The following is a 14,010-nucleotide window of genomic DNA, read 5'->3' as shown; positions in this document are numbered from 1 at the left end:
AAACGTAAGTTTATAGTTTTACTCATTTTGTAGTTTAGGATGCATAATAATTTGTAAGTTACTTTGATTACATATATGGTTGACATTTACCAACTCTTATCATTTGTATGTAATTTGATATATTAAAAACATATGAATTATCTAGTATTTTATTAGTTTACAGGTTTTGTTCAGGGATCCTCCTAAAATAAGTCAAATATTTTTAAAAAAAATTAAGTACTTTTAACATCGATCATGGCATGACCGATGTTAAAAGTTAGACTTTTAACATTGGTCAGTCTTAACTGATTTTAAAAGTGGGACTTTTAACATCGGTCAACGACCAATGTTAAAAGTCTCACTTTTTAAAATTGGCTTTTTTAAAATCGGTCGTAGAACCGATTTTAAAAGTAAAAAATGACTGATTTTAAAAGTGTTTTTTCCACTAGTGTAAATAAAAACAAATGTTAGCCAATATATATAGTTACAGTTTTAAAACATAATGAATAATTTTAGTTACCCTTGTAATTGACATTTAATTTCGTGGCTTGGTTTTCGATGTAGTGAACAAAACCACACTATGGTGTTTCCTTAGGAATGATTACCATTAACTGCCAATGGGACCTACATTGTATGACAAACAAATTAGTTATAAAATTACCATGATTAAAAAATTACTTAAAAAACTAATCCGTCAATGTATGGAGCAATGTATATATCTCTTCCTGATTCACTCATCCATGTTTGCATATATTGTTGGATATGGACCTGAGTGTTTCCTGATTTTTGGATGGATTGAGGCTCAATAAATCTATATACTTGTGCTTGTGCTTGCTCCACACTCAATTTGTCCATGTACCTAACACAATTAATTATTATAAGTTAAATGTAATTATTGTAATTTTAGACTCATAAAAGAAAATATCACTTACATGGCCCACAGCTGTATGATAGATATATTATGGAGTTTCCCCCAACAATCTCTAATGTGTCGGACAAGGATATGTATAGTGGAACATCAAAGCTATCAACTCCAAAAACTCTAATGTCCCACAGCAATTGAATTGGTTTCTTCTTCAATCGTGGTAATATGGTTAGAAGCCTAGATATGGGACCATCCTCAGCTTTTGCGATATCAGCATCATCAACAATAGGTTCTCTCATGACCTCTTTACCACGATTGATAAAATCCTAAAGAAAGAATCAAGATTAGTTAAACAATAATAGAATTATAAGAATATAAAAGAGCAATAATAGAATTACCTTTGCCCGTGTTGAAAGCGGCATAACTAAACATTTTGGCCAAGCTAAGAATGTGCCGGTTGCCTGCCCCACTAGTTGAACCTCTGTATTGGGCAAAGGCACTGGAGTAGTAGCATCTTGAACTTGGTCAATCACAACGCGTGTCCACTCTGGCTGTAGAGGGACACCATGGATGGTTAAGCCACCCTCAAATACTCGACTAATAGCCACTAACCGTGGGGGGTTATCCTCAACATATAACTCACACTGGTTTGGTACATCAGTGTGAGTCTATTCCCTTGAGGGATCTGGAGCAGCACAACTCCCTTTAGTGCTGACTCGAACACCATCATGAGGAACTGTAGTCTGTTGCTGAGAACGAGCCAAAAACTCAAACTTCTATTCAAACTCTTCTCGAATGTTCTTCAATTTCTCTTCAAACTGCATCTCCATTCTCTGCATAGCCTCCTAACTACAAGAGCCAACAGTACTGCTCCTCAATGGTGGTGAACCAAAGTAATATCGGTGACTCCAAGAACCACCAATACCACGCACACTCCCTGCGTGCTCTGGCCTTCCTATGGCTGTTGTGAGTATATCATCCCGATCATGGGGAACAAATTAGCCCTGGGTGGTCTGCTCAACTAAACCCTCCTACAACATATTAACAATAAGTATACCCTAAACTACACTTATGAGTTGAATGAGTTGAAATGAAGAGTCTTAGTTTGTATATTTTTACTTACTATTTTATCAGAAATGACCCTTGCAGACTCAGAAGTCATTTGCCCATCTGATTTTGTTCGAGCTGCTATCCACATCTCATAGCGGGGAGGTGACTCCACACGGTCAGTAGACTCAACCCCTGATGCCTCTGCCCTAGCCTTCATCATTTTCTTTTTTTTAATTCATATCCCCCTCTTGACAATAGATGGGGTGCATCATTCTTGCTCTGTCATTCTTGGGCAGCTACTCTTTTGGCCTGCAATAATACAAATAAGAAAATGAGATTAATTAAAATATACCTTAAGTATTTGTGTCAATGTAAGAATTATCAATAACTAACATGCCAAGAAGGGTCCAATCGAGTGGCACAAAATTGCATCCACTCCTCGTCAGTAATCTGGTACTACAGGGAGTCTCATTTTGTCGCTCTCCAAATACATACTCCCGTGTCAAGAAAGTCTTGAAGTCTCTCCACCTGGTGGCAAGGGTAGATAACATCTTCCTCCTCATGACCTCGGTGTTGGGAATATCAAAATTTTGCTACCAAAATAACAACAAATAATAAATAACATATTTAAGTTATATAATATTGAAGGGATGTGCAAGTATATATCTGAATATCCTGCCACATGAGATTCTTGTCAGCCTCCTCAACATCATCTCATGATGTAATGATAATAGAAACATGACGTCGAGCTAGGACTCCCAAATAGCTCCTAAACTTTGCAGCATTTGGGCTTGACGCCTTGCTAGAACGAGGATCCACCTCAACCAGTGTCCTCTCCTTCGCAATGCGTCCAACTGTCAACCCAGACAATCGAGTGGCAGATCTCCCTTCCCTCTTTCCACTACCAGACCCCGAATCTGCCATAATCCTAAAAAAATTAAACTAAATTAAATTCTCCTTCTTTAATGCATCTGGAACGGCCCATTCTGCAACCAGAATGGGCCGTTCCAGATTAACAATTAATACAAAAATAATACGTCTGGAATGGCCCGTTGTGAAAGCAGAACAGCCCGTTCCAGAAGCATTATTTTTGTATTAATTGATAATCTAGAACGACCCGTTCTACATTAACAATTAACAAACATTAAATTCAAGTAGAATGGCCCGTTCTGGTTGTAGAACGGGCCGTTCCAGATGAATAACTAACGCAGAAGCTAAATGTAAGTCACGATTATTGAAACTAACCTCAAACGTCCAACCCTTGTAGAGACCCAATTTCGTCCGGGGGCACACAAACAAGGAATTTTTTTCGTAGATAACGTTTAATTATCTATGGAATATTATCTACGGAATTTATTTCGTAGATAATGTTCAGTTATCTATGGAAATTTCCGTAGATAAATTTTGTAGGTAAAACATATTTTTATTATCTTTTCATTTTTATTTATTAGAAAATAATTAGAATATTTAATTTAACATCATTAAAAAAATAATCATTATAAAATCTGTAATAATTTCTTAAATACAAATATTTAATTAATTTTAATATATACTAAATTTAATATTAGAAAATTTATTATGATTTAATATCAATAATAACATGTTTTATTCAAATTAAATTTTAAAATAAATGTTTATTTATTTATTTATTTTAAATAAACTGAACAGAAACTAAAATTAAAAATAATGCTCATAAAGAATTAATTTATTTTTATTTTTATAACTTAGTCTTGTGATACACGAAATTTGTTTTGAACCTTCCTCTTGCCCTAGCAGACCTCCTTCTCTTCTCTGTTAAACGGTTCCAACACTCCCTCGCCGGCCACCACAGCTCCTTCTCCATTAAACCGTTCCAACAGTCCCTTGCCGGCCACCACACCTCCTTTTGTGTTAAACCATTCCAACAGTCCCTCGCCGGCCACCACACCTCCAGCTGATTTAAATCATTCCAACAGTCCCTCGCCGGCCACCAACCTCCTTCTATTAGGTATTTTATGGCTTCTCTGCTCTGTTTCTCGCTTTCATTCTTGCAATTCCTCAGTTTTTATACTTTTAATTATTTAAGCTTTCATTCTGCTCTGTAAAAATAAGCTTCGTTTAGCATTTGTAAAAATACCAGTTGCAGTGACCTTGCTATTCTCTCGTAGATCACCGATTATTTTGACATTTATTACTTTAGGTGGTGCTGAAAATGAAACAAGCATCATAGCCGAACATTTCTTGGTTACGGGAAAGCAGGGATTCCAGGTCTGTATTCTCTTTTTTGCACTTTACTAAAGGGCATGGAAGCATCAAATTAAAATATAAATTCCTTTATTCTAGACTTTTGATTTGTGCTTTTGCAAATTAGAATTGCATTTTTTACAGTGCTTTGGGGATGCTTCCTGCTTTTGTTTTGTTTAAAAATTTAATTTTTTTCCATCCCTCATTGCACTTACTAAGCTCTTTACTCTTGTTTCATTGTGGAAAATCTATGCAGAAGCTTTTTGGTAGTGTCAGCAGGTACATCTGAGTATACCTTGACCAAAGAGGACGTTGGTTGTTGTTTGGCTTTTGTGTACATTCCCATTAATTTTGAAGGTTTAGCATCCAGACTTCCATCAGTGTATCTTTTCCAAATACTTGTGACTTGTTTCTATAATATATTCATTTGTATCTTTCAGGTCAGGAAGGAAAATCTATGTCAGTAATGTCTCCTGTTGTGAAACAAGGTACCTTGATGAGTATTAGCAATATCTTCTGTTCTTTGGTTCTGTTTTCTGTCAGTTCCATTATATAATATTTTACTAGTATCTGGTGCCATTTTTTTGTATGTGGCACCGGCATATTTTTATCATTATAATCTTTGAATGGTATTTGTTTTTGTCACATACCAATTTCTCATTCTTAGAGGTATAAGCCCATTCCTAGGCCTCCACCAAACAACCAAAGCTTTAAAGATAATTGACCTTTGACATTGTATGAAAGCTTGTCTACAGTTGTCAGGAGTCTGATCCTTGTTGATATTTAAGATTGAGTCAACATTATCATATCAAGCACAAATAACTTTCACATGAAGGTGCATGTGTATTGAATTTATAAAACCATCCTGAGACTCTACATAATATTTCAAGCCACTGGGAGAGTTTGAGTTATTCATCTTGCTTTGATCTCAGAGTATTGATACACTTAATCATTCTATTATAAGGGATTTGTCTGTATTTTTCTCTTCCCTGCTCTTTGTGATTTATATTGTCTGTTCTCAGTTCCATATCTCCCTTTCTGGAATTTTCTAATTTCATCCTATAAAAGAAGACTTCCATCTTTCACACTTTAAAATAATAATTATTATTATTACTTATTGCACTTTATGCTCATGATAAAATAGTGCATTCAAGCTTAGTTGTCTTATGTGTTCATTTTATCTTATTTCATTCTATTGATAGAAAGGGTTGAAATGAAACTTTACTACAAGTACAGAACCCTTGTTTTTGTTGAATGTAAAATTTAAGAAAGAATATTTAAACTTCAATTCGGAACCTATTAAGCCTCTTGCAGGGGGTTAGAACCTAGTGAGTTAGTCAAAATAATAACTACCCAATACAATTAAATGTATTTGATGAGAGGAAATGAATTAGGAAAAGATAAGTTAGTTAAGGGGTGTGATTGGATCAAGGTTTTGATTAGAGGAGAGTTCCCATGTATCGTGAATACTGGGTTACACTTTCTTTACATTCTTCATCGTTATCATTGTTCTTGCATTTTTTTGATACTTAGCTAGGGATTGAGAAAGTGCCAGTAGTAAGCTTCCTATTTCATTTCCCTAAATTGTATCATTCGTATTAGATTGTTGTCACAATTTGCTTTGTCAATTTAGCCAGCGCAAAATCCAGCAAAAAAACAAGTTTAATAGTCTATTTCCTTTGCAGGAGTGCAATAGAGATGCTTGAAGCAGAAATTAGAGAATCTGCGTGCAATTTGAATACTTCATTGGAAGAGAAATCTCCTAATCTTGCTGTAGCTCCTGATTTTATCAAGAAACGAGAATTTGATGTTGTAAGTGTTCAAAAATCTGTTGCCCTGAAGATGATTATAATTTTTTGTGCGCACCTGCAGATAATTATAAAGTATTGCCTTGAAGTAAAATTGTGAACAATTTAAGGAAAGTTCTGTAGATAAGTTATCTATGGAAATTTCTGTAGATAACTTACCTACGAAAATTTCCGTAGATAGCTTAAATTTCCGTAGATAACTTATCTACAGAAATTTTCGTGAGTAAGTTATCTACGGAAATTTCCGTAGATAAGTTATCTACGGAAATTTCCGTAGATAAACTCATCCGTAGATAATTTCTGTATTCGTAGATAAAATTCGTAAGTAATGTTACCTACGGAAAATTTTCTGTAGATAACGTTATCTATGACCTGATTATCTACGAATTATTTTCCGTAGATAATTATCAGTTATCTACGGAATTTCATCATTATCTACGGATTTTTTCCGTAGATAATGCTGATTTTTCTTGTAGTGTCTGTTATGAAGGGAAGGAGCTTCCGAAGTAGGAAAACAACAAGACAGGACATCAGAAGGCCTAAAGGCCAAATAAGGTGGTTTTAGTAGCCTGGAACGGGCTGTTCCAAAATTGAAACGGGCCATTCCGAACCTGGTACGGGCCGTTCCAATATCAGAACGGGCCGTTCCAACGTGACTAAAACACCTAAAGAATCCTAGGTTGGAATGGGTCATTCCAATACTAGAACTGGTATTTATTATTCTCAACTTTCTCTTCATTCTGCATTGCATTCATTTAGAACATATCCTTCTTGAAAAAAAGAATAAAAGAGAATAAAAAGAGAAATCAACCTATATGCATTAGCCAGAAGTAATGGAAAGTGAGCCATGTATAAAGAGTTTAGGAAAAAGAAATCCACAATCATCAAGATCCTAACTCTTGCCCTAAAAGGATAAAGCCGTGTCGTACAACCGTGAAATCCAAGCGGAATAGAACTTGAGGAGGACGAATCCCTCAAACACTTAGTCAAAATGAATAGAGCTTTCTTGAAAGATGATTTTAACAAGAGAGAAGCATTGCTTGTTAAGAAGCTGCTAGAATGAAAACTCACAAAGGGAATTCTAGGCAAAAAAAAAAATTAGTTAAGTCTCTTTAGGCTTATTATTAGTTTCACTTTCCAATAGAGGTTGATCCAGCAAATCAGTTAAGTCTTCAATTTCAGTTTGCCTTGTCTCTTGTTTGTTAGACTCATCAAATACCACATGGATAGATTCTTCTACAACTAGAGTTCTCTTATTATAAATTCTATAAGCTTTGCTATTTGTAGAGTATCCTAGAAAGATTGCCTCATCAGCCTTTGCATCAAATTTTCCAAGTTGCTCTTTCCCATTGTTCAGCACAAAGCACTTACACCCAAACACTCTAAAATATGAAATGTTAGGCTTCTTTCCATTGTAAATTTCATAGGGTGTTTTCTTTAATATAGGTCGGATCAGAACTTTGTTTAACACATGACAAGCTGTGTTAATTGCATCAGCCCAAAAATATTTTGGCAATTTTGTTTCATTTAACATTGTCTTAGCAAGTTCTTCTAAGGACCTATTTTTCCTCTCAACAACCCCATTTTGTTGAGGTGTCCTAGGTGCTGAGAAATTATGGTTTATACCATGTTCCTCACAGAATTTTTGAAACATTATGTTTTGAAATTCACCTCCATGGTCACTTCTTATAGAGGTAATGTTTGAACACTTTTCATTTTGAACAAGCTTGGCAAATTTTATAAAGGCATTAAAAGCATCATTTTTGTTTGCAAGAAACATAACCCATGTGTATCTTGAGTAGTCATCAACAATCACTAAACCATAGTAGTTTCCACCTAAGCTCATGGTTCTTGAAGGACCAAACAAATCCGTGTGAATTAATTGCAAAGGTCTAGTTGTGGAAATCTGATTTTTGCTTTTAAAGCTAGCCTTCACTTGCTTGCCCTTTTGACAAGCATCACATAGTTTGTCCTTACTAAACTTGAGATTAGGTAAACCAACCACTAATTCTTTCCTATTCAGTTTATTCAAATGATCCATATGAATATGTGCAGCTCTCCTATGCCAAAGCCATATGTTTTCTTCTTGAGTTATTAAGCACTTAGTGTTTGAAATTGCTATAGAGTGTTCTAAGTCAAGCATGTATATATTGTCAATCTTTTTTCCTATGAATCTGATTTCTTTAGTCTTTTTATCACATATCAAGCAACATGTATTATCAAATTCAATTTTAAAGCCTTTGTCACTTAGTTGACTTATACTCAGCAAATTATGTTTCAATCCATCAACAAGCAGTACATTCTCAATCAATGTTTGAGAGGAGGTGTTACCAACATTGCCATGGCCAAGAATTCTCCCTTTGTTGTTGTCACCATAGGTAACATACCCTTCATTCTTCAATTTCAGACTTGAGAACTTTGAAGGATCCCCAGTCATATGCCTTGAGCAGCCACTATCAAGATACCAAAAAGTAAGTTCTTGGCCCTCAAGCATTCCTACAACAAAGATTCAGAGAAAAAATTTAGGTACCCATGTGAAGGGTCCTTGTAGGTTAGTTCTCAGCCTTTGACTTTTCTTAATCCAAACCATTTCTCCATTTGGAATCCATACTCCCTAGAGTAGCAGTTCTTTATTGTTTGACCTCTTTTACAACAATAGAAACAAGTTGTTTGTCTAGAGAAATTGCTTTTAAATTTTCTGAAATTTTGGTTTTTCTAAAAAGGTTCTTTCTTTGACTTAAATGGCATGCTCATGCTTTGATTAAAACCAAGTCCACTCCTATCAAAAGTGTTTCTTTGTTTTCCCAAAAAGAATATTTAAATTTGCATTTCCATTAGTGAACTTTGCAAGAGTGGATTTTAAATCAGCATTTTCTTTTTCAAAAGTCTTGCAATTTTCACAAACATCTTTTGAGGAGGTGGAGTTCTCACAATGAGCTTCACTAAATTTAAACATAGTTTGAAGATTTTCATGCTCATGTTTCAAATTCTCAAGCTCTTGTTCAGCTTTAATTAAAGCATTTTCATACCATTTCAACTTGTTTTTCAGCTTTGAATTCAAGGCATCTAATTTCACAGCCTCTTCATGAATTTGTATAAAAGCTTCTTGGAGTTGATCATAATCCGGATTAAATTCAAGGTCAGAATCACTTACAATTGTGTCTTGGTCAGCTCCAGCCATCAAACATAAATTGTTCTCCTCACATTCGAATTCATCACTTGTTGTGCTTGAGTCATTATCTTCCCAAGCAATGTAGGCTCTCTTCCCTTTTCCATTTCTCTTTCTTTTCTTCTCTTCTTGTTGCTTCTTCAAGAGGTTTGGACACTCAGCTTTCATGTGCCCCGGTTTTCCACATTCAAAGCAATTGAAGGAAGATGTACTTGCTTCCTCTTTCTTGTTTGTCTTTCAATTGAATTTGTAGGGGGAATTTTTCTTTCTCCTTATGAATTTTCTGAACTTCTTCACCAGCAAATTGAAGTTCTCAGTTTTGGAATCATCGAAGCTTGATTCTTCACACACCTCTTTTCCTTTGGCAGATTTCAAGGCTTTTAATGACACTCCTTTTCCTTTCTTGTCCTGCTGTTCATTTTCTTCAAATATGTGCAGCTTTTGCTCATGCTCTCTTAGTTTCCCAAAGAGAGTAGCAAGTGTCAAAGATGTCAAATCCTTTGATTCTTCTATGGCTGTCACCTTTTCTTGCCATGATCTGTCCAAGCATTGCAGCACTTTCAAATTCAGCTCTTCTTTTTCAAATTTCCTGCCAAGGTCAACAAGGTGATTTATCAAGTGTGTAAATCTTTTTTGAAAATCAAAAATAGATTCACCATTTTGCATTCTAAACAGCTCATATTCTCTAATGAGAGTATGCTTTCTTGATCTCTTTACATCACTTGTTCCTTCATGAGTGACTTGCAAAGTATCCCACATTTCTTTAGCAGATATGGATTGTGAAATTCTAAAAAATTCATCAATTGACAATGCAGATGTTATGATGTTTTTGGCTCTCTTGTCATGTTGGGCTCTTTTCTTTTCCTCATCACTCCACTCACTCTAATTTTTTTCTTTAATCTCATCACCATCTTTTTTCATAGGGATATAGGTTCCATTTTCTATTACATCCCATACAGCAATATCAATAGCTTCAATGAAAATTCTCATCCTAATTTTCCAGTAGACATAGTTTTCACCATTGAAAACAGGAGGTCTATGAATAGACACACCCTCACCATAGGGTAGGTTGTTGTTGGCCATTTTTGAAATCTTGAATAACTCTCAAGAACCTTGCTCTAGATACCAATTGTTAGAAAAGACTGGCACAATCCAAGAGGGGGGTGAATTGGATTCTATGACCCTTTAAAAAATTTCAGAGTATTTAGGATCTTTATTTCACTTAAACTTTTCTAAGACTGAATTTTCAAATGAAGCTTCTTTAAAGACTTGTTTTGGAAGAATGAATTCTATATGCTTTCTTGATTACAAAAACTAATGAGGTTCAAATGTAATGCTTTAATTCAGATTAAACCATCAATATTCACACACACATGTTAATCAAGAATTATCTTCTTTAATGTTCAACCAAGATATTACTCAAAGTAAAAGATAAAGGTAGAAGAAGATTGCACAAGTCTTTTATACTGGTTCAGCCACTCCACATGTGACCTACATCTAGTCCTCAATCAGCACCTGATCAAGATTTGTTCCACTATCTTAATGAAGAAGGTTTACAAGCATACCACACATGCATATACTTCAACACTAAAGATAACCACTTTCTTGACCCCAAGAAAGCACCCCTTGTAGAAACCCACTACAAGAATCCTTACCACTTGAGAAATCCTTCTCAAGATTTTTACAAATATGCACAAAGAATCAAGGAACGAATTCACCTGGAATTTTGAAGCAAATCTTAATATTCCCCTTTCAAGAATGTGATGATGATGATGATCTCTTTCAAGGTTTTTCACAAACGTTTTTCTTCTTGAATTCACAAAGAAATCTCTCCAAGATTGTCACAAAGACTCCACAAAAACGCTTTTCTAAATTTGATTATCATATCTAACTCTTATCTGAAGTTTCTAAAAGTTCAAACTATTTATAAAAGTTTCATAACCAGATAATCGATTATTTTAAAGAATAATTGATTATTTTGTTCTTCAGGTTTTCTGGAAACCAACAAAGAATAATATAATCGATTATTTTTCTGGATAATCGATTATTCCAGAGAGTTATTTCTGGGATAATCGATTATTTGGCAAATAATCGATTATTGCAGCAAGGCATCTCATTCTGCCTGTTGCTGGAATAATCGATTATATTAAATGATAATCGATTATTTTGAGTTAGTTTTTAAAACTTCGTTTTAAGTCTCAAAATAAATTTTTAGTCTTTTTAACTCATCATCATACACTCTCTAATTAGTTTAGATATAGATTTTGCTTATGCACACAACACACACAACATATAAACTCATTCAAAACAATTTATATACTAATCCCTATTACATAGCACTTTCTTTGACTTTGTTTTTGTCTTCTAAGTTGTTGTTGTTTGTTGTTGTCCTTGACACACATTTTGTGATCATCAAAACTCCTTTAAGCTTCAGAGATAATCTTGACCTCATCAAGTTCAGGCTCCTCTAAGCTCAACAATTTTGTCATCAAATCTCTTTCAAAAAACGTCTCTCGAAAGAATGGCAAGAAGAAACAAAGGTAATCGGTCAACAAACAAATCAACTAAGATACAATCAATTGCTCAAAAGGAGATGAAGAAAATAACAAAACGGTTTCAAGAAATCGTTTATATTTCTTCTAGGTTTTTTCATTTAAAACCCATTATTTAATTTCATTATTTTATGTAATTTTTAATTAAATTCTCTAATATATTTTTTTTATAATTACAGTACAAGTGCTCATCAAATATCTCAACCAAAAAATGACAGAGAAAAATACTATAATATCTCAGATGCGTCATCACCCATAAAAGTTGTTGAAAGTAGGATTGATAAGGATGTGGAACAAGCTAGTGGGATGGATCCATAATAGTCACTTTCAATAGCTTAGCCAGAATGATAGTGGATAAATAGCCTAAATTGAAGTTCGCACTTTCTCCATCAGGACTTTCAATAATTATTCATAATAACCAACAAACTTCTTCAACTAATTCGCATCAAATTCCTTCAAGAGTGGACAATCAAAGTGAAAGTAGAAGGATATTGCTTGATCATTATGAAGCAGATAATAAATATTATATAAATTATCAACCCATGTCTCCGTATATAATTGATGGAACTTACTTTTGGTATTTGAACATAGACAATTCTTCCATCAATTATATATATACTGAGACATGGGTTGATAATTTATATAATATTTATTATCTGCTTCATAATGATCAAGCAATATCCTTCTACTTTTACTTTGACTGTCCACTCTTGAAGGAATTTGATGCGAATTAGTTGAACAAGTTTGTTGGTTATTATCAATAAGTATTGGAAGTCCTGATGGAAAAAGTGCGAACTTCAATTTAGGATATTTATCCACTATCATTCTGGATAAACTATTGAAAGTGACTATTAATGGATCCATCCCACTAGCTTGTTCCACATCCTTATCAATCCTACTTTCAACAACTTTTATGGGAGATGATGCACTCGAGATATTATAGTATTTTTCTCTGTCATTTTTTGGCTGAGATATTTGATGAACACTTATACTGTAATTAAAAAAAATATTAGAGAATTTAATTAAAAATCACATAAAATAATGAAATTAAATAATGGGTTTTAAATGAAAGAACCTAGAAGAAATATAAACGATTTCTTGAAACCATTTTGTTATTTTCTTCATCTCCTTCCGAGCAATTTGTTGTATCCTAGCTAGTTGATTTATTTGTTGACTGATTACCTTTGTTTCTTCTTGCCATTCTTTTGAGAGATGTTTTTTGAAAGGGATTTGATGACAAAATGTGTTTTATATAGAAACATAAGATAGTTATAATTAGAGTCAGAACACATAATTAAATGATAAACATTGAACCAGATAATTACAATCATAAATTATACCTTTGATGTAAATGGAATAATAACGAACATTAGCCCCTTCTCATATGCCTACAACATGGAAAACAATTTGATAAGAAAATGACCAATTTAAGGGCCATCTGTTCCTGAAATATATTCAATTTGGAAATTACCTCTATAATCAAAGACTTTGGGTCTATTTCACGAGCCATCAAAACCTTATTACGGCCAATTGTTAACTTCCCAAGCCAGCTCCCCAAATTTTTAAGCAAAGAGCGTTCTTCTAAACTTGATTTTAAGAGCTCTGATCTTAAAAGAGCCTGAAGAATATTCAAACACCAAGTATGATTTCATATTATCAACACAACTTGTCAATTCAATCAAGCAGGGAACAGAAACAAGGCTCAAACCTTGCAATTTTCATAAATTGCCTGCACAATCTCTTTGTTTAAAGCCTTTGAATTAACCTTATCCATGAATTTCAAGTACAAGTCATGGAAATTTGGCTCAATGTTTGCTCTAGAAATAAATAACAAATGGTATAAATGAAGGTACCAATATATATAGCATGCCCCATATCTCTACATGGATGCAACTATTTTAAGCAATTACATGATACATGACTTGACTTATGAATCATGCTAACCTTTTCATAACCATATACTGTGCAAACCATAGTACTGCTCTTTCAAAATTTCAGCAAACACTTTTGCTTTGTCTTCAATATTAGCAGCAGAAACATTATTAATTATAAATGATATCTTTTCTTGAACATCTGAGTCCGGAGCCTGTTAACATAATAAAAAATTAGGGTTAAATTACTCCAAGTAAAGGAAATCAAAATTTAGATTTGTATAAGATACTAAATTAAAACTAGTATTTTAGTTCATGCATTGTACCAATTAAATAATTTTAGGATCACAATTATTTATTTTGAAAAGTGAAAAATTATTAATATCATATAATTAAAGTAAATATCTATCATATGACCTTGACAAAATTTAATAAATTTGTATACAGAATAATATCAAATGTACTTAATAAAATCATTGTCAACATAATAATT

The 14,010-nt window shown here is 33.7% G+C and overlaps 1 protein-coding gene and 1 long non-coding RNA gene across 3 annotated transcripts; both read right to left on the bottom strand.

Annotated features, from left to right (window-relative positions):
* Positions 1-71: 71 nt before the first annotated feature.
* Positions 72-8,388, bottom strand: LOC145955654 (uncharacterized). 2 transcript variants are annotated; one of them, XR_014432310.1, is made up of 4 exons: positions 8,257-8,388; positions 1,968-2,822; positions 912-1,875; positions 72-838 (listed from the first exon to the last, which is right to left on the bottom strand). It is a non-coding gene; the product is annotated as an uncharacterized LOC145955654 (long non-coding RNA). The 2 variants fall into 2 exon arrangements; XR_014432309.1 differs by having other exon boundaries at positions 8,261-8,388.
* Positions 8,389-11,071: 2,683 nt separating this feature from the next.
* Positions 11,072-13,596, bottom strand: LOC145955652 (uncharacterized). The gene is made up of 3 exons (XM_083070624.1): positions 13,355-13,596; positions 13,118-13,264; positions 11,072-13,034 (listed from the first exon to the last, which is right to left on the bottom strand). The coding sequence occupies exons 1-3, from the start codon at positions 13,418-13,420 to the stop codon at positions 12,981-12,983; spliced, it is 267 nt and encodes an 88-aa protein (XP_082926750.1). The 5' UTR covers positions 13,421-13,596; the 3' UTR covers positions 11,072-12,980.
* Between the last annotated feature and the right edge of the window lie 414 nt (positions 13,597-14,010).

Source organism: Cajanus cajan, chromosome 3 (assembly GCF_000230855.2).
Source record: "Cajanus cajan strain Asha chromosome 3, NIPB_CcT2T_4, whole genome shotgun sequence".
In the NCBI taxonomy this organism is placed as follows: domain Eukaryota; kingdom Viridiplantae; phylum Streptophyta; class Magnoliopsida; order Fabales; family Fabaceae; genus Cajanus; species Cajanus cajan.
The sequence above is the reverse complement of the archived record's forward strand: the minus strand, read 5'-3'. Positions and strand labels throughout refer to the sequence as shown.